This window comes from Hyperolius riggenbachi, chromosome 5 (assembly GCF_040937935.1).
Source record: "Hyperolius riggenbachi isolate aHypRig1 chromosome 5, aHypRig1.pri, whole genome shotgun sequence".
Lineage (NCBI taxonomy): Eukaryota > Metazoa > Chordata > Amphibia > Anura > Hyperoliidae > Hyperolius > Hyperolius riggenbachi.
Window position 1 is genome coordinate 69,108,059 of NC_090650.1, and position 26,578 is coordinate 69,134,636.

Consider the following 26,578-nt stretch of genomic DNA (forward strand, 5'->3'; position numbering starts at 1 on the left):
AACATAATTATAAAGCCAGCTGATAAGGGGGGAGCAATTGTGGTGCTGGAGTACTCTGAGTACAGTAAGGGGATGAAAGACATGTTGAGTGACCGGACCAGCTACAGTGAGATCCAAGGTGACCCTACATTGTCCATTTGTGGAAAACTCAAGGAGCTCCTCAGACTGGCATTAGCGAATAAATGGATTACAGAGAAGGAAATGGACTTTATGCTCTTGGATTACCCTCAGAGACCGGTACTGTATGGCCTTCCCAAAGTACATAAAGGTACTTCCCCGTTGAAATATCGCCCTATTGTCTCTGGAACTAACTCGGTGACCCAACCCATTGCCCAGTTCATTGATTTCCATCTTCAACCAATAGTGCAATCACTACCGGCCTACTTGAAGGACACACAACATTTCCTTACCAAGTTGAATGGACTTACTATCGATTTGCAGGGAACATTACTATGCACTATGGACATAGGATCTCTATATACATCCATTCCTAACAACGAAGGCCTAAAAGCGGTAAGACACTTTTTGTTAAAACAATCAAATGAACTGTTGCCATCTGAATTTATCTTAGCAGGCATGGAACTCATATTGACAAGCAATTGCTTTAAATTTGAACATATATGGTACAGACAGTGCAAGGGGACGGCTATGGGCAGTTCGGCCGCTCCTGCCTATGCTAATTTGTTTGTTGGGTACTTGGAGGAGGAATTCATCTTCCGATCGTCAATGTATCTTGAACACGTTTTTGTGTGGACTAGATTCATTGACGACGTGTTTCTGATATGGAGGGGCAGCAGGGACACTTTAACAACGTTTATTGGATTCCTAAACTCATTGTTTCAGGGTATCGTCTTCAATGCAGAGATCTCGGACAACTCAGTACCGTTCTTGGATGTACTGGTGAGTAAGACAACCATGGGGCTTAGTACCACACTATACAGAAAACCCACTGACAGAAATACACTGTTATTGTATAACAGTGCCCATCCAAGTCATCTGATGAACGGACTACCAGTATCTCAATTCTTGAGAGTACTGAGGATTTGCACTGACACTAAGGAAGTTGAAACTGAGATTAATATAATGAATATGAGATTCATGGAACGAGGATACCCTGAGAGGATATTGAAAGAGGCCATTGTGAAGGCACGCAGTATCTTTGAGGGTAGAGAACCCAAGAAAAATAAACCGTCCATTCCGTTTGTGCAAGAACATAATGCCATGTCTATGGTTGTTAAGAAATCCGTTGAAAAGAATATTTCGATTTTACAATCAGATAAAAACTTGAATCCCATACTTAAAGAGAAACCGCTCTTCTCGTACAGATCCAGTAGGAGCCTTAGAGATACTTTAGTACAAGCTGACCCATATGATAAATACATCAAGCAGCCTTTCGTTTTTTCTGAAAAAAGAGGGTGTTATAGATGCTATAACTGTAATGTTTGTAATTCTTTGATTGCAGGTACCCACTTTGTGCACCCCACTACGGGTAAGAAATTCTTGATTAGAGAGTATTATAATTGCAACACTGAATATTGCGTCTATTTATTGAAATGTCCATGTGGATCTGGATATGTTGGAAAAACGACTGGTGCCTTTAAAGTTAGGTTCCAGAAACATAGGAGTGACGTACGGTTAGCGATTGAAGCCTCACGTGAAGGCAAACCGCTGGATCTTTCTAAACCAGTGGCAGCACATTTTGTTCAAATGGGTCACCGGGTTAGTGAGCTGAGGGGTCTGGTCATCGATCAAGTCAAAAAACCGAGGAGAGGTGGAAATCGGGATAAACTATTATTACAAAAGGAAGCATATTGGATACATATATTGGACACGGTGGCCCCTAGAGGTCTTAACCAATATAACTCTTTTTCCTGCTACCTTGATGATAGATAAACATGTGTACTTCTGTATTATCTAACAGTATAAATGTTTTTTAATTTATGCGGTAATGCTTTTCACTGTTATCTCAATATATCTTAATATGTGGTAACAACTGCACGTTTTTATTAATGTACCCCTGAATTTTCTTCTCCCCTTATTTTCTGTTGTCCTTACCCTCACCCCCTTTACACTTATTTTGTCCCTTTTTTCTCTTCCTTTTTTTCTTCTTTTTTCTTCCTTTTTCTTTCTTTTCCTTTCCTTTCGATATGGGTATCAGGACATTGGTTGTCAATGCCATCTTTCCCACTGATTTTTATTGTATCCATTGTACAGGAGAGTAACGGGATGGGTGGTGTGTAACTTACTTTGTTGCACATCACCATCTCAGGGTGAGCCCTTTATGGGCCTTGGCAGCTGTGGATTTGCATCCCAGTTGCCCATAGAGCGCGGAGCCCTAGATGCAGGGAGATTGGAGGTTTCTTCCAATCTCCCTTGCAGGGTCGCTTAGCATTCCGCGTTACCATGGAGTGATGGGCGGAGCTTTCGGGCGCCGCACGTTGCTGTGGTCACGGTTACATTCGCTGGTGACCATATTGTTGGGTTACCATGGAGCGAGGGGCGGTGTCTTTAGGCGTCATGCGTTGCCATGGCCACGGCGGCACACGCTGGTGACCATGCAGGTGCGCATGACGCTGATTGACGTCGGAGTTGCGCGCGCATCGCACCGAGCTCTGATTGGTGTGCTGTGATTGGCTAGGTACGCGGATTGGCTTCTGGGTAATAGGTTACCATGGTAACCATTGCCTGTACGGAGTCTAACGGATATAGCGGCGGAATGGGGTGTCGCAGCGCGGTTCTCCTGCACCAATGGATTTAAACTTGTGGGTGAGTGACAGTGAAATACCAACTAATGTTGGTGCTATATATGGGTATAGAATTGAGGCATTACAGTATACATGATTACTTTCACCAACAGATGCTGTATTTACTCCGTATATAGTTGATTTGTGCCTTGATTCATTTTAGATGGCATAATCAGGAAATGTTTATATCCAATTGAAAGGGGTGTTTCCTATTACCAGGGGTGTTACTGATTAGCACTTGGTGTGTATTTATGTTTGGTGCATTACTTGTGACACTGTTTGTCTGCACTGTTCTGAGGAAGGGGACCCTGAGTGGCCCCGAAACAATTGTTAACTTTGTGTTGACATGTGATCTGGAAATAAACTATGCTCGTTGAGAAGCTGGTGTGCTGACCTATCATCTCTACTACTTTGAATACGTTGGGGTGTTGCTTAGCGCCCAAGGTCATGCACCCGGAGGACTACAAGGACAAGTGTGCCGCTCTGTACCTTTCTACTTAATTGGCATGAAAAAGTAGCCGGGTGGGGAGAGTTGAAAATGCAGGGCAACTGTGCTTACAGCATAGGAGGGAGTGAGGAGGTGAGCCGATGACAGCCGGGTGGTCACAAAATCTAGCCGGGTGGAGCACCCGGCTAAAAGAGCCTGGGGAGAACACTGCCCTTTTACATGGCAATGCAAGTCAATGGGGCCTTTTACACTCACCGCATCGCTTTGCACCGGAAGTGTTCATCCCGCTGCAGTCAGACGCACAGCCTGCAGCACGTTACCACAAGCACAGCATTTAAAGAGGAACTTTATCTCAGGATTGAACTTCAACCCAATTAGTAGTCAATACCCCCTTTACCATGAGAAGTCTTTACCTTTTCTCAAATAGATCATCTGTATGACTGATATTGTGGGGAAACGCCTCTCACAGTGTGATGTCAAGAGCATGGTCCTGACAGTTTGCCATCTGTGAATCTTGTTGTATTGTGGGAAATAACAACTTTTTCCAACTGCCAAGCAAATCAAGTAAATCAAGGAGAGGAAACCTTTTACAGTGGACAAACAATGAGCAAACCTAAGAATGAGCAAACACATTTTATTCCTTGTTATTTTCTCTTCAGTTACTCTTTAACGCATGATGCTTGGGGCAGTGGAAGTTAATGGGCAACGCAGTAAATGTGAACGATGGAGCGGGATGCGGCGCACATGCCCAGACATACAGGAATCCCAGTGACATACTTCCTGTTTAGCAGGAAGTACATCACTGAGTGGGTGGGGCGGTGCTATGCATATGACCCTGTCGGGCGCACTCTGCCGCAAGGTCATATGTTTGTCATTATTTGTGTTGCAGTGGGATGCAGCAAAAATCAGGAGCTGGCCTAAAGCATTCCAGTAACCACCCAGAGCAGGCAAGCCTTCTCGATCTTTGTTCCCTCTTCAGGCCTTCATGCAAGTCTCCTTCTGGCTGCACCTTCGGGGCTCCGAGTACCGTACTTACGAAGACTAGCTGTGCACTCGCGGCTTGCAGTAAAGAGCCATTTGTCTTCTTCTTTATAAGCAAATAAATATGGCAGCCTACCTAAGTTTCCCAAGAAAGGGCAGTTAGTAATCTTAGTGTCATTTGTGCTGAGGGTTTAATGATGTCTGTGACAAGAGCAAGCCATCCTGCCTGGTGTGATTCCACAGAGGAGTTACTGTAGCATACTGAAACCCTTAGGGCCTGTTTCCTCTACTTGTGACTTTCTGCATTTTCACATACCAAAACTGCATGCAAATAAGTATATGGGCTCGTTTCCAATCCATTGAATGCAAATTTTTGTTTGCATTCTACTGTGGTAAAAAAAAGCTGACATCTTGCAGCATTTTTTCGCACGCCGCACTAGTCTATGTACGAATTGCGTAGATTTAGTCTCAATGGCTCTGCAGGTGAAATGGGAAAACTCCTATAAGTTTTACTGAGGAAGTAGAGGAGGAAGTTGTCATGTATGCAAGCTGCATGCTGCTTCTTGTGTCAGTACACACAGGGCATGTGCTGTGTAGCTGCAGAGCAGTCAGTGTCCATGCTGACTTCCATTTACCACAGGAATTCTCTACTATAGGCTCATGAGCGTTGAGACCAGAGCAATGGAAGGAGGGCTGCTCCTATAAATCACTTTTTCTTTGGCCCTGAGCTTCCGATTGAGCATTTGTGGGAGGAGCTGAAAAGAAAAGTCTGAGCCGTTTAAAAAAAAAAATCATACTTGCGTCCTTGCCAAAGCTCCGCTGGAGACACCTTAACCTGGACCCTCTTGCACAGCACACAAGGAGAAGTCTTTATTCCACATATAGTTGTTAAAATAATTCACTTCTTTGTTCTGTATTTGTTTAGGCAGCTTAACATGTCTAATTAGTTGTTATCAGCAACTGTGATTAGACTGCAGGAGAGTTCTGCCAAGGCAGCTCTCCATATTATAAACACTGAGGCTTAACCCTTTCAATACCTTATGCAAAAGTGAAACCAAGTAAAAGAGATGTCTTTCTTTCCATAAAGGTTATTATGCTGTGGCTGATCTTTTTAGAGCAGAGAGGAAGTTCTGAGTTCGGTTGTGTAGCTATGTACACTTGGAGCTGGGCAAAGTTTACGCAGCCTGAGCTACATGCTGTGGACCACGTGCCGCATTCCTAAAATACTTTCCCTCCTCCCTCCCTGCCGAGTCGTACTCACCTGATCGCCGCTTCCAGCGGCGCATCTCCATGGCAACAGGGCTTCATTTGATATGCCGTCAGGACGTGCCAATGTATTACACGCTGGCTGACAATGGTGGGCCACTTTTACAGCACCTGCGGGCCAGATACGGCCCGTGGGCCGTAGTTTGCCCAGCGCTGACTTAGGGAGACTTTCAAGATGGCTTCAGGTGACCGTTTACCTGTAATCCGTGTCTAGTTGTACTGTTCTTTTCTCTGGGAAGCAGCCTTTTCTGTTCTGTGGCGAGGGTAGAGGGGTAGACAAGCAATGGGGGAATTGACATGCAGGAACTACAGTAGCAGCCAACCATGTAGAAATTGTGGATTGCTGAAGGGCTGGCTACTAGAGTTGGGGGATACCTGTACATACACTACTAGACTGTCACCCAAAATAGTCATGAACAGTTGTTATAGCTTTACTGGAGCATTCCTATTTAACATTAAAGTTAGCCAATGAGAAACAATTTCTGTCTTGTATGCAAATGTCATGCACAATGTATGCAGCTTGGAAATGGGCCAGTCCTATTCAGCAGGAAGTGTATTTGATTGGCCTGGTTCCAAGCTGCAGAGTTTCCATGGAATTTGCATGCAAGACAGAACTACTTGCATCTCATTGACCATTTGCATCTCTATTTAACAGTTGCAAATACCTGTATATAGAACCCGCATGTACTGTATTTTTAATGACTATAGTAAGGATTAGATTGTGAGCTCCTCGAGGACAGCCAGGGACATGACTATGTACTTTGTAAAGTGCTGCAGAAGATGTCCGTGCTAGGTAAATACATAATAATATGGTAGGACATTAGCCTGTGACTATGGTAGGATTAGACTGTGAGCTCCTCTGAGGACAGTCAGTGGCATGACTATGTACTTTGTAAAGTGCTGCAGAAGATGTCCGTGCTATGTAAATACATAATAATATGGTAGGACATTAGCCTGTGACTATGGCAGGATTAGACTGTGAGCTCCTCTGAGGACAGTCAGTGGCATGACTATGTACTCTGTAAAGCACTGTGGGAGAGGTCTGCACTATATAAATACTAAATAATAATATCAGAGATGGGAATGCGGTTCCTTTTCCTGCTATGGGTTGAGGCAAGGTACTGCTTCATGTTTTGCGTATTTCTGACCATGAAGCTCCTCTTCCTATAAGTGAATCAGAGCAGCAGGCCATTTCCTCTTTATTGACACTGAACTATAACTTTTCCTGGAGTTGGATTTAACATGGAGAGAATCCCCCCAGCAGCCAGAGAAGTGCCGTTCTGAAGCTATCTGTACATTCCATACTCCTTGTTTCTATGCGATCATGGGACGTGTTCAGAATCAGTAGGAACAAAGGAGTGAGTGCAGCAGGTCAAGTCACAGTGCGCAAGAAAAATGTTCCACTGGATCTATTACATAATTTAGTATGTAATAACAATGAACAATGCTAAGGGCTCTTACATACGGGCAGCTGAAGGCAGTGAATGCACTGTCTGTCAGGGCTGGTTCACACTCGGATCGCAAAATGCAAATTAGGATTGCGGTTTTGTGGCATGAAATTTTGGCGATATGTGTTTATATGTATTTTAAATTTTAAGATTTTTCATGATTGTGTTCAATGTTCTCCCCAGAAATGTATTCCAGCCTGGTCGCATGAAAAAGACGCTGGGTGGGGCGCGACGGGGGGAATGCTCGGGGGGGCAACTCTGCTTACAGTGTAGGAGGAGGATGAGGCGCCAAGCAGATGACAACCGGGTGCTTACCAAAATTAGTCGGGTGGAGCACTCTGCTAAAACAGCCTGGGGAGAACACTGGTGTTCATGCACACCTCTGATTCTTTTTGCCTTAAACACCTGCTTGTGGTTATTCTTAGTGGAAATCTGCTGAGTGTTGAAGTGTCCCCTGGCACTGGCAACGTCTTCCTTAGCAATGAAATACAGCGATAAACCACGGCACCAATTCTTTACACCAAATGCGCCAATAGCGAGAGTTCAGCTAGGTATAAGCCAATCTCTGGCAGCCAGGTTAATCACGATGCGCACCATAGGCACACATTTACATTGCAGTCTATGGAGGTGCCTAAATCAATGATTGGGCCGCAACCCCAAATTATTTGACTCGCCCCGTTATTGGTGAGGTAAGGCACAGGGTCAGCGTTTATCGAAGCCTCTCCCCTAGACATTCACCAGGTCCTGTGAATCTGCCTAGAAAGGTGATCCTGGTCTGCGCCTTTTGCAGTCCCCCACGAGGCTGGAGATTTTGTTTTCACATCTGGCAGCTCTAAATGGCAAAGCTTTGATACAGTCATATGAAACATGGAAGAGTTCATCCAGCAGCCATTTGTGCCTCATAGATCATGTATTTTTACAGACTATAAGACACTCCTGACCACAAGACGCACCTAGGTTTAGAGGACAAAAACCAGGGCAAGAAATATATACTAAACCTGGTGGGAAAAAAAATCCATGGTGAAGGGGCATCTCGTGGATTTGTTTCTCATGCCCCTTTGAACCTCTTGAGTCTCCCTGTGTCCTTCTCTGTCCCCTTGTGTCCTCCTGTATTCCCCTTTGTGTCACCCTTGTGTCCTCTATGCCCCTTTGTATCCCCTGTGTCCTCCTTTGCATGGGCACAATGTAGGGACATTGCAGCGGGTTGAAGGTTCGTATTGGTAGGCATTCACAAGTCAGGAATTCTCACTGCATTTGCACTATAAAACGCATTGACTGCCCCTCCCCCCCCCCCCCCACACACACACACCCACACACCCACACAAAAAGTGAGTGTAATGCTGTAAATACACGGTGCGTTTATGCGCTGGTATCGAGCCAGCTGCTTGATGCCGGCGCATCACCGCTCGTGAGCGCGGATCGATTCCCGGTCGTCCCTGCGGGCACTTCTTATCAGTGCTTCGTTTTTTCTATTGTCCGCCCGCGTGGATCGGGCGCGGTATCGATCCGCCGCGGTGATCGGACAGGTTGGATCTTATCAATCGAGCCATCAGCGGCTCGATTGATAAGAACTATCTAACCGTGTATGCCCAGCATTATAGTCCAAAAAAATACAGTAGATTGTTAGATAGCTGGTCATTTGTCCTTACCAGAGCCACTCTGCTTTGATGCAAGGACATAATGCATCCACTGAAGCTGTTGAAACGACTGAATATTGATTCTGGCTGGTTTCCTGGTGGGGAAATGCCCAAAGTGGAAATCCTTTGAAGTCCTCATTTATATAGACATGTTTATGATTAGTACTGTTGAGTTGGCTTTTGCAGTGTAGGAGATTGCCATAAATCCTTCACATGCATCACCCAAAAGGTGAAATCTTTAAAGGGAAAGCTCTGCCTAGTCCTGTTTTTTGTAATCTACCTGACAGATTTCCAAAATGTAAACATTCTATAAAAAATACCCTAACGCCAAAATGTGGGTTCTAGCCCCCACAAGCATTTAACATGAAACAATAAGGATATCTGTGTTTTCGGTTTTTTATTATGGCTGTTTATAACTAGGCCGCAGAGAACATGTGATGAGCAGAGGTAGGAACCCCTGCATGTGCATGATAGAATCCCAAGGGTTGGATTAGGGGTTGCTGTCTGATGCTTCTGGTAACCATGGCAATGTGCACAGCAGAGCTGTCTAGTGCATTCAGGTATTGCAATTCAACACAATACGTGACTGCTGCTATGACTAAACCTCTGTACACATGTCAGATGGAAGTCATTCAAAACGAATGACTGACTGACCGATTATTGTTAAAGGACCACTGTCGCAAAAATCTTAAACTTTTCAATATATGTAATCCTAATACAAACAAGTGTGAAAAGACAAAAGAGAAGAAGAGCGCACACTGTGATATGTTTATAAAGGTTGGGCTAAGGCCCTATTTTTGGAAAGATCTAGCCTATTGGGTGGTGCTGGAGTACCAATACGGGCTGCCAGCAATCACCTTTGTGTCCCACTTGTGCCGGGGAACAGGCTTGCGGCAGCCTGCCGAAGGGATGAACAAAGGAGAGAGTAACTTCAGTAGCAGGTCTGACGTCAGAAGCTAGGCTTGCGGCAGCATCCTAGATAAAGAGCCAGCAGCTGGAGAGCTGCGCTCGGCCGGTACAAGGGATTCTGCCAGCAATGAGTGCAGTTAGTGAGATGATACTGTAAGCGCTTTAAACCCGCACTGAGAGGCCAAATAAGAAGTCTTCCAGAGTAAAATGAGCCATAAATTGCTTTTCTCCTATGTTGCTGTCACTTACAGTAGGTTGTAGAAATATGACAGAACCAACACGTTTTGGGCCAGCCCATCTCTCCATAGGGGATTCTCAGCATGGCTTTTATTCTTTATAAAAACACTCCCTGAAAAAGATTTATACAAAGATGCTGGCCAGCCTCCCTGCACATTTTTTTGGCAGTTGAACGGAGCAACTACCATTCACAAAGTGTTTTTGAAAATAAAGAAAACCCTGAGAACCCCCCATGAGGAGATGGCCGAGTCCAAAACCTGTCGGTTCTGCCACATTTCCACTACCTACTGTGACGGCAACATAGGAGAAAAGTAATTTATGGCTCATTTTACTCTGTAAAAAGTGTACTTCTTATCTGGATATGTTTACATATAAATTTTAAGATTTTCACAAGTGGTCCTTTAAAACGTGAACGTGAGCAGCTAAAATAGACTATAAATAATAGTTGTTGGTCACTTTAAGCTGGCCACAAACGGTCCAATTTCTAGCGAAAAATCGTTCGAGCGATCAGAAATTCTGATCGGACGAAAAATCGTTCACTACACCATCAACTAACCAATCATTGCTTCCTATCTATCACGACCACCAAGAAAATCCAAATTTTCGTTCGACGAAAATTCATTCGGGCGACATTTTTTTCACTCGTTCATAATTGATTGTGTCCACCAATGGAGATTTACAACCATTCCGATCAGAATTTCTGATCGCTCGAACAATTTTTCGCTAGAAATTGGATCGTTAGTGGCCAGCTTTAGCCGCTTTACCCGGCGGATTGTTTCAACCGGCAGTTGCTCAGAATCAAGAGTGTATTAAGGAATCAGTAGAACTAAGCATTTGCAAAGTGTGGCTGCGTGAACAGAAATGCCATTTCCAGGTTGCGCGTAAAAATCGGGTGATTCATTGCTAGTTTACAGTCTCTCCCCTCTCATTCCCCCTACTCAGTCTGTCTCTCCTCTCTCCCTCACTCTCATTCCCCCTACTCAATCTGTCTCTCCCTCGCTCTCATTCCCCCTACTCAATCTGTCTCTCCCTCTCATTCCCCTACTCAATCTGTCTCTCCCTCTCATTCCCCCTACTCCATCTGTCTCTCCCTCTCATTCCCCTACTCAATCTGTCTCTCCCTCTCATTCCCCCTACTCAATCTGTCTCCCCTCTCTCCCTCCCATTCCCCCTACTCAATCTGTCTCTCCCTCTCATTCCCCCTACTCAATCTGTCTCCCCTCTCTCCCTCTCATTCCCCCTACTCAATCTGTCTCTCCCTCTCATTCCCCCTACTCAATCTGTCTCTCCCTCTCATTCCCCCTGCTCAATCTGTCTCTCCCTCTCATTCCCCCTACTCAATCTGTCTCTCCCTCTCATTCCCCCTACTCAATCTGTCTCCCCTCTCTCCCTCTCATTCCCCCTACTCAATCTGTCTCTCTCTCTCATTCCCCCTACTCAGTCTGTCTCTCCCTCTCATTCCCCCTACTCAATCTGTCTCCCCTCTCTCCCTCTCATTCCCCCTACTCAATCTGTCTCCCCTCTCTCCCTCTCATTCCCCCTACTCAATCTGTCTCTCCCTCTCATTCCCCCTACTCAATCTGTCTCTCCCTCTCATTCCCCCTACTCAATCTGTCTCTCCCTCTCATTCCCCCTACTCAATCTGTCTCCCCTCTCTCCCTCTCATTCCCCCTACGCAATCTGTCTCTCCCTCTCATTCCCCCTACTCAATCTGTCTCTCCCTCTCATTCCCCCTACTCAATCTGTCTCCCCTCTCTCCCTCTCATTCCCCCTACGCAATCTGTCTCTCCCTCTCATTCCCCCTACTCAATCTGTCTCTCCCTCTCATTCCCCCTACTCAATCTGTCTCCCCTCTCTCCCACTCATTCCCCCTACGCAATCTGTCTCTCCTCTCATTCCCCCTACTCAATCTGTCTCTCCCTCTCATTCCCCCTACTCAATCTGTCTCCCCTCTCTCCCTCTCATTCCCCCTACTCAGTCTGTCTCTCCCTCTCATTCCCCCTACTCAATCTGTCTCTCCCTCTCATTCCCCCTACTCAATCTGTCTCTCCCTCTCATTCCTCTACTCAATCTGTCTCCCCTCTCTCCCTCTCATTCCCCCTACTCAATCTGTCTCTCCCTCTCATTCCCCCTACTCAATCTGTCTCCCTTCTCTCCCTCTCATTCCCCCTACGCAATCTGTCTCTCCTCTCATTCCCCCTACTCAATCTGTCTCTCCCTCTCATTCCCCCTACTCAATCTGTCTCCCCTCTCTCCCTCTCATTCCCCCTACTCAGTCTGTCTCTCCCTCTCATTCCCCCTACTCAATCTGTCTCTCCCTCTCATTCCCCCTACTCAATCTGTCTCTCCCTCTCATTCCTCTACTCAATCTGTCTCCCCTCTCTCCCTCTCATTCCCCCTACTCAATCTGTCTCTCCCTCTCATTCCCCCTACTCAATCTGTCTCCCCTCTCTCCCTCTCATTCCCCCTACTCAATCTGTCTCTCCCTCTCATTCCCCTACTCAATCTGTCTCTCCCTCTCATTCCCCCTACTGAATCTGTCTCCCCTCTCTCCCTCTCATTCCCCCTACTCAATCTGTCTCTCCCTCTCATTCCCCCTACTCAATCTGTCTCTCCCTCTCATTCCCCCTACTCAATCTGTCTCTCCCTCTCATTCCCCCTACTCAATCTGTCTCTCCCTCTCATTCCTCTACTCAATCTGTCTCTCCCTCTCATTCCCCCTACTCAATCTGTCTCCCCTCTCTCCCTCTCATTCCCCCTACTCAATCTGTCTCTCCCTCTCATTCCCCCTACTCCAACTGTCTCTCCTCTCATTCCCCTACTCAATCTGTCTCTCCCTCTCATTCCCCCTACGCAATCTGTCTCTCCCTCTCATTCCCCCTACGCAATCTGTCTCTCCCTCTCATTCCCCTACTGTTCCTGTCTCCCCTCTCTCCCTCGCTCTCATTCCCCCTACTCAATCTGTCTCTCCCTCTCATTCCCCCTACTGTTCCTATCACCCCTCTCTCCCTCGCTCTCATTCCCCCTACTCAATCTGTCTCTCCCTCCCATTCCCCCTACTCTTTCTATCTCCCCTCTCTCCCTCGCTCTCATTCCCCCTACTCAATCTGTCTCTCTCTCCAAATCCAAATCCAAAAAAGCTTTATTGGCAGGACCAAATACATTTAGCATTGCCAAAGCAAAACAAGACAAAACATTAACATGGGGGGGGGGGGGTTGTGGGAATAGGGAAGGATATAGGGAGTTGGGGTATATAGTCCATAGGTGTGTGGATGATGTAAGGGGCAGCATGGGGGACTGGGATATACAGTCCATAGGGGGGTATTGGGGGGGAATACAGTCCATGTGGTATCATGTTCCTCTCAGTTGGTGGCAGGCTGTGACATATCGGGCAGCTATTTGCACGGTTGTTTCCTCCTCCCCCAGTAGGATGTAGAGTTTCCGCTCCTCATCTGTGGAGGTAAAATCCTGGATGTGGGCGGAGAGTCTCTGGAAGTGGGCGGTCCTCACAGGTGCGTATTTGCTGCAGTGTAGCAGGAAGTGGGCCTCATCCTCCAAGACCTCCTGGTCGCATTGTCTGCACAGTCTCTCCTCCCGGGGCTTCCATGTCTGTCTGTGCCGCCCTGTCTCTATCTCCAGGCTGTGGGCACTCAGACGGTACAAACTCAAGACCTGTCTGTCTTTGTGGTGATGTAGCCTCCCCAGATATGGAGCCATTGTGTGCCATATGGAGCCTCTCTCTCTCTCTCTCCCTCTCTCATGTTTTTACATTCAGTCTATTCAGCTCATTTTATTAACCTGATCTCCCCTTTATTGATGGATTAAAGATACTTTTAATATGAAAGGCTTAAGCTGCTGAGAAGACGTAACAGGTTTATGACTTGTTGTAAAGTAGACCTCTGTGCTTCTTGTAAATTCATTTTAAGAGGATTACAGAACAACCTACAAATTACAAACGGTTGGTTCTTAAGATCTTTAGAACAATTTGTCATGAGCACTCATTAAACCTGATCACATCGATAAAGCTATACATTGAAGTGTTTGTGTGTCATTATTAGCATACAAAATTGTATTACTTAGAGTGTGGTTATCCATTAAATGTACAGCAGGAGAAATTGGCAGCGCTTTCAGGCAGAGGCTGTACCCAAATTAGCTATTTGCAAAGATGTGCAGAGCTTCACAATATGGACAATATTACAAAACATGCATTCAAAACAGGCACAGCAAAGGAGGGCGTTAGCCTCAGTATAAATAATATGTGCACAAATTATTCCATACTAGACTTCCCTAGGGGGAAGACCTACCGCTAGTCTAACAATAAAAACATAATTTCCTTAGTGCTGCTAATCATAAACGGTACACACATTTCTTCAAACAGACATCAAACAAGTGACAGCACTCCATGCTGCAAACTGAAATGTTAGCCAACAAAGGCATGCAGAGCCCCACAGGTGCTAAATACATACCTTGAATGCAAATCGGATGCAAATGATGTACTAATTCCTAACGCCCTCCTTTGCTGTACCTGTTTTTAATGCATGTTTTGTAATATTGTCCATATTGTGGAGCTCTGCACATCTTTGCAAATAGCTAATTCGGGTACAGCCTCTGCCTGAAAGCGATGCCAATTTCTCGTGTACAAAATTATCGTAAGTATTCTTTTTAGCTAGCTGCATTTATGTGCTTCAACCTGCATTCAAATTTTTAGATTAGGAATTAGTACATCATTTGCATCTGATTTGTATTCAAGGCATGTATTTAGCACCCGTGGGGCTCTGCATGCCTCTGTTGGCTTACATTTCAGTTTGCAGCCTGGAGCACTGTCACTTGTTTGATATCCATTAAATGTTTCCAAATAATAGAAATAACGCGGTCTTCCCAACAAAAAAGCAGGAACAGACACAGAGAAAGAGGTGTAGCTACAGACAGGGGTGTGACTAGAAATCATGTGCCGCCCCCAGCAGAAATTTGATGGGCCCCCCAATGTTCACACCCTTTCCCTTGCCTACATGGTGGCCCTCACAGCCTGGTAACCCATCTTGCAAGAGTCCTGAAACAAGTGTGGCCACCATGATCTTCACACCCATAACAAGTGTAGCCACAACAACACCTGATCTGTAGGATGGATCCCTTTATTGGGGGGAGTGAAGTAGTAGTTGGTGTCCCCTTACAGCTCTGGGCCTCCTGCAGGGGCGGTTCCCCTGTAGTTCCGCCCCTGGCTACAGAGATACATGGGACCCAGCAAAAAAATGGATGTGTATGGGCAAGTCTGCCTGAAGTTGCTGCTGTGCCTGGGGTACCATTTTATGTTTTCCCTACCAATAACATCTAAAAAGGGATTTGAGTGTATTAGACCCGACTGTGGAAATATTATTATTTTATTTTACGGCGACGGGAAGAGCAAGACTTTCTCTTTTGTTACACTGCTTGTTTTAACACACTCATAACTCCTATTTTTATCTTTTACAGGTCCACTTCCCTGACATAGAGAGGGCAGAATGGCTGAACAAGGTATGCCGGTTTCCATGTTTATAACTTTATATCATACTTATGAAATACCAGTTATCTGAATGTCAGGCTTTTAACATAAGAAATAAAGATTAGTACAGCAGAGTCTCACATTAAAAAAAAAAAAAATTCTAAAGAAACAGCTTCTAAAGAACGCTGTTGACTTTTCTCTAGCCAGTGTTGCGTTTTCTCTTGTTTGAGATCAGTTCCTATTCTGTAGTTTGTTGTAACATTGTATTTGCTTCTCTTGTTTATATTGCACTAACATGTTACACAGCATTTTATGTTGTACATACACCCATTTACATCTCTCTGAGCCTCTGAAGGTGTTCACAGTGTAATGCCTCACTAGCATATTCTAGGCTGATTGAGTTGATGTGGTTTAGCCAGGATGGAAAGAAACAAACTCCACATGAATGCAGGGGATGATATACTGTATTTTTTGGACTACAGCACTCACCTTTTCTCCCCCAAAAGTGGGGAAAAAGTCAGTCTTATAGTCCAAATGCAGGGAGTTCCTGACTTGTGAACGCCTGCCAATATGAACCTCCAATTCACAGCAATGTTAGGGACTTCCTGCACTGTGCCCATGCAGAGAAGGACCAAGGGGAAAAACAGAGGACACAAAGGGGTATAGAGGAGGACACAGGGGGACACAAAGGGGTATAGAGGAGGACACAGGGGACACAAAGGGGTATAGAGGAGGATACAGGGGGACACAAAGGGGTATAGAGGAGGACACAGGGTAACCCAAAGGGGTATAGAGGAGGACACGGGGACACAAAGGGGTATAGAGGAGGACACAGGAGGACACAAAGGGGTATAGAGGAGGACATGGGGACACAAAGGGGTATAGAGGAGGACACAAGTGGGGCAGAGGAAGACACAAGGGGCCATGAGGTACAAAGGGGCATAATCCACAAGATGCCCCTTCACCATGAATGCACCAGGTTTAGTGTGTATTTTTTCCCCTGGTTTTGTCCTCTAAACTTAGGTGCGTCTTATGGTCAGGAGCATCTTATGGTCTGAAAAATACAGTACGTATTTGGTATACTTTACTGGATTCACACCCAAGACCATAGAAATGTAAGGGAACGCCCAATCATAAAAAATGTGGAATTAATATTTATACAGCATCAAGGACAGCAGAATTGTTAATTACAAAAAAAAACAAAAAACCTAGAGTAGCTTTAACCCAAGATGGAACTCCATCCCAATCAGTAGCTGACACCACCTTTCCAATGTGAAACTTTACCTGTTCTTGAATAGATTATCAGGGGTATACTGTATGGCTGATATTAGGCTCTATTCACAAAACCTCTCATAAATGACTTATCACCTATCTGATAAAAATAACCTTTTAGCAGATTTACAAGCAAAATAATCACTCCAAGTAAGTTGTTCCTGATTAACTTCATTTCAGTATTACTTTTCTTACCTTAAAGGAGTCATCAGGCAAAAAAAAAAATGAGTTTCACTTACCTGGGGCTTCTACCAGCCCCATGCAGCCATCCTGTGCTCTCGTAGTCACTCACTGCTGCTCTGGTCTCCCTCCGTCAGCTCGTTTAGTTTTTTGCCGACTTTGGGGTCGGGGGGCCGCATTGCGTACATTTTTACGCATTCCCGCTGGTGCAGGAACATTAATGCATACATTTTTACGTGTTAGAGGTTTAACGCGTAAAAATGTATGCGATAATGTTCCTGCACCAGCGGGAATGCCTAAAAATGTACGCAATGCGGCCCCCCGACCCTGAGGTCGGCAAAAACTAAACGAGCTGACGGAGGGAGACCAGAGCAGCAGTGAGTGACTAGGAGGGCACAGGATGGCTGCATGGGGCTGGTAGAAGCCCCAGGTAAGTGAGACTCATTTTTTTTTTTTTGCCTGATGACTCCTTTAATGATATTATATTTTTGCTCTTTGGTAGCTTAACCACTTTCCCCACTGCTACAGTATATCTACGTCAGCTGTGGCACCCTCCAAGCCACAGCCACGTAGATATACTGACCTGGTTGCAGCCCTGCTGTGCACGGTCGGGTGCACCCTCCGTCACTGTCAGCTGCATTACTAATTGGTGGAAGGGAACATGTTCCCTTTTGGGCAATTAGTCCACCCCCCTCCCATGAACGATCGCTGCAGTAGTGAACTGCAGCGATCCTTCATCTGTCCCCCTCGGCGCACAAATAGTTAAAAAAATGCACAACCAAGCAGCCTCACTCACGTTACCTTGGTCCTGCGACTACCCTGAAGCCCGATCCTCTGTTCCCCACTCTGCAGTCATCCGCATATTGCCGGAAACCCGGGTCCCGGCTTGATGACCTGGCTGCAGAGCGGTGATTGGAGGATCAGGCTTCAGGATAGTCGCAGGACCCCGAGGTAAGGTGAGTGAGGCTGCTTGGTTGTGCATTTTTTTTTTAACTATTTCTGCACGGAGGGGGCTGCCTGGTGGGGCGGGGGGGGGGGGGGGTCATCTGGCTATGGATTCTTGGGGGGGAGGGGGGATATGCAAAGGGGGTATACAAAGTTACTGGGGGACATCTTAGTAACAAAGGGGAGGGGGGGGGGTTACAAATTTTGCACTTCTGGGCACCTGGGGGGGGGGGCCTATAACGTAATACTTGGGGGCACATTTGGCTATAATGGGGGGCAGCACTAATCCTGGGGGTACATCTGGCTATAATGGGGTAATCCTGATCCCGGGGACACATCTGGCTATAAAGAGGGGCACTATTTCTGGGGGTGCATCAGTCAATCTATTCCGGGGGTGGCAAACACAGGGGACACATCTGGCTATGCTGGGGGGGGGGGCTGATATTGGGGACACATCTGGCTATACTGGGGGGGGGGGGGGGGTGATACTGGGGACACATCTGGATATCTATACTGGGGCGACTTTATCTGGTGGCACAGTTTTTCTGTCAATCGCAATTTTTATTTTTAAACAGAAATTGATCAAAATTGAGAAATAATGCATTTTTTTTATTTTTTCCCCCTTTTTTCCCATTAAAATGCATAGAGAGGAACCAAATACCCCCCAATGAAAGCTTAGTTTGTCTTGAAAAAACGATATATAGATCATTTAAGTGGCACGAGTACAGGTGAAGTTATTGGTGATTAAACAGGGACACCGCTAAAGCGTAAGAACTGCTCTGGTCAATAAGGGGAAAACAAGGTCTGAATGCGAAGTGGTTAAAAAAGTAACATAGGCCTCGATTCATAAAAGTGCCTGCGAGCGGGGAAAGTCGAGCGGGGAAACACCGCTGTCGGTATTTCCGCCTTCAGGGTGGTAATTCATAAAAATGTTGCCTGTTGTGACAGGCGTGCGGAGATATTCCGCTGTAGGCAGGCGTTAGGCTGTCGGGAGACATGCGGAAGCCGGAGAAGCAGGCGGAATCCCTCCGTGCGGTGTTCTCTCTGCAGCTGCTTGGGAGGTCTGTCCCATTCACTGCAACGGATTCCGCACGCTTCTCGCCACATCAGAGGTAGCGGTAATACCCGTCCGCATACCGCTACCTCTAATCTTTATGAATTGACCACTTGTTACTTTTGCTGTGATAATCACCGCGCAAGGCGGTGATTTATCACTTTGCTCGCGAATGTCGGCTTTTCATGCGGAAAAGCCTTTATGAATACAGATCTTGCTGTGTGGTCGGTAAAGTGTGCCGTTTTCTGCATTCCCGCATGCGGGAATGCTTTATGAATCGAGGCCATAGATAGGTGAACACAGAGCAAAACAGGTGAAAAAGCTTTGTGAATCATGCCCATAGTGGTGAAATCCCTCCCATAGTGTGATGTCATGACCAAAGTCCTGACAGTTTGCGGTCTGTGAACTTTGTTGCATTGTGGGAAATAACAGCTTTTTCTAACTGACAAGCAAGCAATATCTCCCTCTGTGCATTGAACTAACATTCCGCACAGATCAGATCACCTGGCAGAACTAAAGTTGTCACCACCAGTGACAGATTTCAGAATGTAAATTAGTGAGAGGAAAGATTTGACAATGGACAAACACTGACTAAACAATCTATACATGAATATTGTAAACAATAAGCAATTTTAACCACTTCAGTACCAGCACCCTCTGCCACCTTAAGGACCAGAGGGTGCTGGTACAGTAAACCGCTGCTTCCTCGATGAATCGACGCAATAATCCGTCGCTCCTGCCAGTCACGCTGATCTGTTCCTGCCGCAGGCTGCTCTGCGTCGCTATGACGGCAGAGCACTGTGCGCCGGTCAGGAGCCGTTTTCATTGGCTCCTGACCCTGTCACTCAATGTAAGCCAATGGGAACGGCTTACAGGAATGACAGGGCCAGGAGCCAATGAAAACGGCTCCTGCCCAGCTCACAGTGCTCTGCTGTCATAGAGGCGGCAGGGCATCACATTGCGGCGGGGAGAGAGCGACGGGGACAGAGCGACGGGGACGGGCGGGGGCGTGCGGTCAATGGGACGTAGAGTTTACGTCGGGTCAGAACCGCAGTACCACCCGCCCGCCGTAGATTTAAACTGTGTCGGTCCGCAGGTAGTTAATCATTGTGTCCTTTTCATTACAGTTCCGAACTGTAGGGAAAATAAAATAATAAATAAAATTGCTTATTTATTTTACAATATTTATAAAGTAGGACAGTGGCTGGACAGTGTGATGGTTAGGGGCTCTGCCTTTGTCATTGGAGACCAGGGTTTGAATCCTGGCTAGGGTCAGTACCAATTCAGTGAGGAGTAAATAAGGCAAGATAACCTAACACTGCAGGGTGGCCTCTTGAGCGCACCCTTAGTGGCTGCAGCTCTTGAGCGCATTAAGTCCAACAGGAGAAAAGCGTCATACAAATGTTCGGACTAATATTTACTCAATGTTTGCTATCTAAAATTGTTCCTCCTCATCAAATTGAAAATAAGAAAATAAAGGGAAGAGGTGGTAAATCGCCTCAAAGACCGGAGAGGACCACACCTCGGTTCAGGCGCGGGAGGGGCATCAGGCCGGATGGGATCGGGAGGAGGGAATTCTAGAGGATTCCTTTGTGTGCATTGTCTGGATCTTCTGAGTGTAAAGTCTATCCGCCTGGAGCCGGTGTTTTCCATCAGGTTCAATTAATAGCTACCGCCGCTGATTGCATCGCACCCCAGATTACCGACGACACGCCGCAGGGCATATAACGCATGCAGGTAAAGGGCTCCTGCACGCATTGATAGATGTGAAAGAGGCCTAAAGCATCTCGGGAGTTTGTACGTTCTTCTAGTGTTTACAAGGTTTTCCTCTTGGCACTCAAGTTTTCTCCTACATTTCAAAAACATACAGATAAATTGATGCTTGACCAGCCTTTCTCAACCTTTCTACCCTGGAGGAACCCTGCAAATAGCTTTTGGATCTCAAGGAACCCCTGCAAACAAATTTTTGGTCGCGAGGAACCCCTGCATTTATTTTGCAGGAGGCATGGTCTTTAAAAGTATGTGTGGCTGTTTATTACACTACCCCCAGTACACTGTCACTCATTATACTGTCTTCTGAGCCCTCAATTTAGTGCTTCTTGTTACAGTACCACCTATTATAGTGTGCTCTATTATACTTCCTCCACGATGGGGTAAAATGCCAAGGAACCCCTGCAGAGTACTCAAGGAACCCTGGGGTTCCAGGGAACCCTGGTTGAGAAAGCCTGTGCTAGACTATGATGAACATCTGACTATGGTAGGGATTATATTGTGAGCTCCTCTGAGGGACATCTAGTGACATGACTATATATACTCTATAAAGCGCTGTGGAATATGTCGTCGCTGTATCAAAAGTAATAACAACATGCACACTTAGGTTCTGTCCAACACCATATACTCTCGATATGGTAATGTTTATAGTTCACTGTTCATTTTAGTCAATGTTTCTAAGAGCCTTAAAATGTTGTTTTTTTTCACAGACTGTCAAACACATGTGGCCGTACATCTGCCAGTTCATAGACAAGCTGTTCAGGGAAACCATCGAGCCGGCAGTTAGGGGCGCAAATGCCCACCTAAGCACCTTCAGCTTCACCAAGATCGACATGGGCAGCCAGGTAAGCGAATGCAGGAATGTCTTTTGCCTAAATCGCCACAAACAATTGGGATTTCAAGTACAGTATAGAAAAATCTCTAACTACATAAGCATCATATTTCTTCAGCTAGAAGACTGAACAGGGAATCTTAAAGGATACCTGAGGTGACGTGTGACATGATGAGATAGACATATGTATGTACAGTGCCTAGCTAGCGCACAAATAACTATGCTGTGTTCTTATTTTTCTTTCTCTGCCTGAAAGAGTTAAACATCAGGTATGTAAGTGGCAGTTCCTGTCTGAGTCAGGACAGAGTCAGACTAAAGTGTGACCCTCACTGATAAGAAATTCCAACTATAAAACCCTTTCCATACTTTCCTAGCAGAAAATGGCTTCTGAAAGCAGGAAAGCAATAAAAAGGGTCAAAAGATTTTAGCTCTGACATACTTCAATGAATGTGTCATTGAGCAAAAACAATAAAACGGTAAAAACTTGAAAATTAGATTTAAATATAAAATAAAACTGTGGAATATCTTAAGTAGTTTTTAGGAGGAGGAGGATAGATACAATTGTTTATTTCATTAGTTTATTTTCACCTTGGGTGTCCTGTAAAATGGGGCTCTTCTTTAATAATTAGTTTTCAGACATTCTGCTAGATTTAGGATTGTGTGTGACATGAATAGGCTGACAAGGGTGCTGAATGTGCTCCATAACTTAAGTGTCTGAAAGGGTTAATACGTTTACTTTTACTTTCTCCTGGGAGCCTTTGCCGTTTGTGCACTCAGCCACACAGATCTCTCCCAGGAAATTGTGCTTGCATCTCCCACTGCAAACGATAAGAATCAGTTTACAGCATTTAGTTTCTGTGTGCAACTTACAGTGATTATATAATTTTCTTGAAAAGGATTGTTGATATAATTTGATAATACATTATTATGCAGGATAGAGAATGGCTGCTTCTAGTACTAAGTAATATGACCAGGGTTTGTAGGATAAATCCATATTCAATTGAAAGTCGTGAAACAGGTTTTAAGTTTTATGTTACACTAGACTAGTTCCACTTTAAGTTCAGTTCTCTTTATGTTCAGTTTGTGTCCTAGTTATACCAGATAATACTTAAAACAACCATACCAGATAATACTTAAAAAAATGAGGTTGACCTGAGGTCACTCTGAAGTCAAAAAGCTACAGTGGCTTGCAAAAGTATTTGGCCCCCTTGAAGTTTTCCACATTTTGTCACATTACTGCCCCAAACGAATCAATTTTATTGGAATTCCACGTGAAAGACCAATACGAAGTGGTGTACACGTGAGAAGTGGAACGAAAATCATACATGATTCCAAACATTTTTTACAAATCAATAACTGCAAAATGCGGTGTGCCCCCTTTGGTCTGAGCGCAGTCAGTTGCCCATAGACATTGCCTGATGAGTGCTAATGACTAAATAGAGTGCGCCTGTGTGTAATCTAATGTCAGTACAAATACAGCTGCTCTGTGACGGCCTCAGAGGTTCTCTAAGAGAATATTGGGAGCAACAACACCATGAAGCCCAAAGAACACACCAGACAGGTCAGGGATAAAGTTATTGAGAAATTTAAAGCAGGCTTAGGCTACAAAAAGATTTCCAAAGCCTTGAACATCCCACGGAGCACTGTTAAAGCTATCATTCAGAAATGGAAGGGGTATGGCACAACTGTAAACCTACCAAGACAAGGCCGTCCACCTAAACTCACAGGCCGAACAAGGGTAGCGCTGATCATAAATGCAGTCAAAAGACCCATAGTGACTCTGGATGAGCTGCAGAGGTCTACAGCTCAGGTGGGGGAATCTGTCCATAGGACAACTATTAGTCGTGCACTGCACAAAGTTTGCTCTTATGGAAGTGACAAGAAGAAAGCCATTGTTAACAGAAAGCATAAGAAGTCCCATTTGCTGTTTGCCACAAGCCATGTGGGGGACACAGCAAACATGTGGAAGAAGGTGCTCTGGTCGGATGAGACCAAAATTGAACTTTTTGGCCAAAATGCAAAACACTATGTGTGGCAGAAAACTAACACTGCACATCACTCAGAACACACCATCCCCACTATCAAATATGGTGGTAGCAGTATCATGCTCTGGGGGTGCTTCTCTTCAGCAGGGACAGGGAAGCTGGTCAGAGTTGATGGGAAGATGGATGGAGCCAAATACAGGGCAATTTTGGAAGAAAACCTCTTGGAGTTTGCAAAAGACCTGAGACTGGGGCAGAGGTTCACCTTCCAGCAGGACAATGACCCTAAACATAAAGCCAGGGCAACAATGGAATGGTTTAAAACAAAGCATATCCATGTGTTAGAATGGCCCAGTCAAAGTCCAGATCTAAATCCAATTGAGAATCTGTGGCAAAATCTGAAAACTGCTGTCCATCTAATCTGACTGAGTTGGAGCTGTTTTGCAAAGAAGAATGGGCAAGGATTTCAGTCTCTAGATGTGCAAAGCTGGTAGAGACATACCCTAAAAGACTGGCAGCTGTAATTGCAGCAAAAGGTGGTTCTACAAAGTATTGACTCAGGGGGCTGAATAATTACGCACACCCCACTTTACAGTTATTTTTTTTTTAAATAAATGTTTTGAATCATGTATGATTTTCGTTCCACTTCTCACGTGTACACCACTTTGTATTGGTCTTTCACATGGAATTCCAATAAAATTGATTCATGTTTGTGGCAGTAATATGACAATGTGGAAAACTTCAAGGGGGCCGAATACTTTTGCAAGCCACTGTATGTACATAAAGGTCTTGTACAAATGGTTAGAGCCGTGCCTAACTGATCATTCCTGTCAATTTTCTATTTGGCATTCATTAGAACAGGAAATCCATATCTGCATACACACGTGCATGACCCTGTTCCTTTTCTCCTGAGAACCTGGTAGAAAAACAGTGGCAGGAATGCACCTACTGCTAGATGACTCAGTTGTGTTCCTCATAATCTACTACCAGAGGGAGCTTTTCTGTTGATGGTGGGTCTTTTTTTTCTACGGTATCTGTGGTACATCATGGTAAAGTAGGTGTGGTCACAAGTGATTGTGGATGTGGCGGAAAAATGAGCATAACAATAGTGTGTGAACTATTTAACAGTATGGCCTGAGTTTGCCTGAGGCAAACTTGAGAGGATGCCCTCCTCCACACTTTCTGCTGTGCAAGTCAAATGAAACACTGCTCTCCTGCCCCTCCTCACTCACTATCAGACTCCTCACACAGCACAACAAGCTGCTTTTCCCCAATGATGACCTCTTCACCACGGTCCCCTCTCACTTATTCTCCTCGTTTGACTGCATCATATGCTGTAAGTACCAACATGCCGCCCCTGTAATCTCTGCACCTGATGCAAATGTTTCACCTTGCTTCATAAGAGAACCGGCTCTGGGCCACATGACTCCACATAATGGTTATGCACAACATAGCCAAACGGGCAGCCTGGGAAAATGCATTTGCTTCAGTGGTCAAGCTGTCCCATCTGGTCCTTTATGCATTTGTGGTGTGGTATTAAGGAAGAAGAGGGGAGAATGAAATATATTATCAGGCTCTATTGCCCAACACATCCTCCCCTTGCCCCCCACTTGTTTTCCTCCAATCTCCTGGTATTTGCCGCTACCTTTGTTTCCTTGTGTCCTCTGCAAGAGCTCAGGTCCACTTTAAGCTCGTAACCCCACTGGTGGAGATATATGCATATTGGCGTGTCTGTCGGTTTCCCGGACGGTAGGCAGTGGAGGTAAGCACATTATGTTAACTGTATAACAAAATTTGTTGTATATTTGCTGATGTGCCCCTGTGGGGCTTTTTATATCGGCAAGACAACGCGGGAATTGCGTGAACGTATGTCTGAGCACATAAAGAGCATTAAAAGTCTAACCTCCACTGCACCCGTCGGCCAGCATTTCAGGCAATACCATAATGGTGATTACAGGGGTCTGAGATTTGTTGGGCTAGACCGCATACATAGGTCAATTAGAAGGGGCCATCAGGACAGATCGCTTAACCACTTTAGCCTTCAGGACGTAGCCCCTACGTCCAAATATGTATGCTGGACATAGGAGCTACATCTATAAGAAAACAGAGCTGCCAGGGTACGCAGGGCCGGAACCACCGGGGTTAGCCCGGAGATCAATGAATGGGAAAGCAGTTCCCATTCATTGATCTAAGTCCCTTAGAACGATCGCTGGCTTCTATGGAGAAGCCACGATTGTTCTGTTACACATCCCCTCTTCACTTCCTGTAAGTACGCTTACAGGTAGCCCAAGAAAAAAAAATGACTATGGCCAAATAGTAAAACTACATATACATACATTTTTATTAAAATGAATAGACATTTTGACATTTAAAATTAGCCGTTTACCTCACACACACCCAAAAATATTTCAATTAAATTTTTTATTTGAAAAAAAATTACAATAAAAAAAAAAAAACATAAATAGTTACAAGAGTCTGAACTTTTTTAATATGCATGTCAAAAGGTTAAAATACTAATATTTTTTTAAATTATAAGCTTGTAAATAGTGAAGGACGCAAAACTGAAAGAATGCACCTTTATTTCAAAATAGAATATTGGCGCTATAGAATGTGATAGGGACATAATTTAAATTGTGTAATAACCAGGACAAATGGGCAAATAAAATATGTGGGTTTTAATTATGGTAGCATGTATTATTTTAAAGCTATAACGGCCAAAAACTGACAAATCATGATTTTTTTCCATTTTTCTCTTAATATTCCCATAAAAGTGCATTTAGAATAAAAATTTTCTTAGCAAAATATACCACCCAAAAAAAGCCTGATTGGTGGCGGAAAAAACAAGCTACAGATTATTTCATTGTGATAATTAGTGATAAAGTTATTGGCGAATTAATGGGAGGTGAAAATTGCTCGGATCCATAAGGTGAAAAAACACTAAAGGCTGAAGCGGTTAAACAACGGGAATGTCGGTGGATTTTTGACCTCAAGGCGACATCTCCCCTGGTCTCAATGAGATGGAAGGTTTCGCTTCCTTCCTTGCTGCATAGTCCTTTTTACTTCAATCTGTCCGCCTGGTGGGCATCCCTGTTTTCCCTCCTATTCCCCTATTTTTCCTTCCATCCCTCCTCCCCCCCCCCCCCTTCCCTTATCCCTCCCTCTCGTTCTTTCCCCAACCTTTTCCTTTCTCTGTCTTCTTCCTCCCCCCCCCCTACCCTTTCCCCTGGGACTCTGCCTGATTTTCCTTCTGGGCTATCCTTTGGGTCCCGATTAACCTCTGCTTCCCTGGGCGCCATTGAAGGATATATACGTATTTTCCAGAGATTGATTCAAATACATGTGGTTCAGCTTCATGCTGTTTTTCTGGCTGCAAGGCATATGTTTACTTAGCAGC

At 45.0% G+C, this 26,578-nt stretch overlaps 1 protein-coding gene across 3 annotated transcripts in view; it reads left to right on the forward strand.

Annotated features, from left to right (window-relative positions):
* Positions 1-26,578, forward strand: part of ESYT2 (extended synaptotagmin 2) — a 202,168-nt gene that overhangs the window by 84,637 nt on the left and 90,953 nt on the right. For all 3 annotated transcript variants that reach the window (XM_068235843.1, XM_068235844.1, XM_068235845.1), the window contains exons 2-3: positions 15,140-15,181; positions 21,081-21,215. In XM_068235843.1, coding sequence (XP_068091944.1) covers positions 15,140-15,181; positions 21,081-21,215 — 177 coding nt within the window. The remainder of the gene's footprint in view (positions 1-15,139; positions 15,182-21,080; positions 21,216-26,578) is intronic.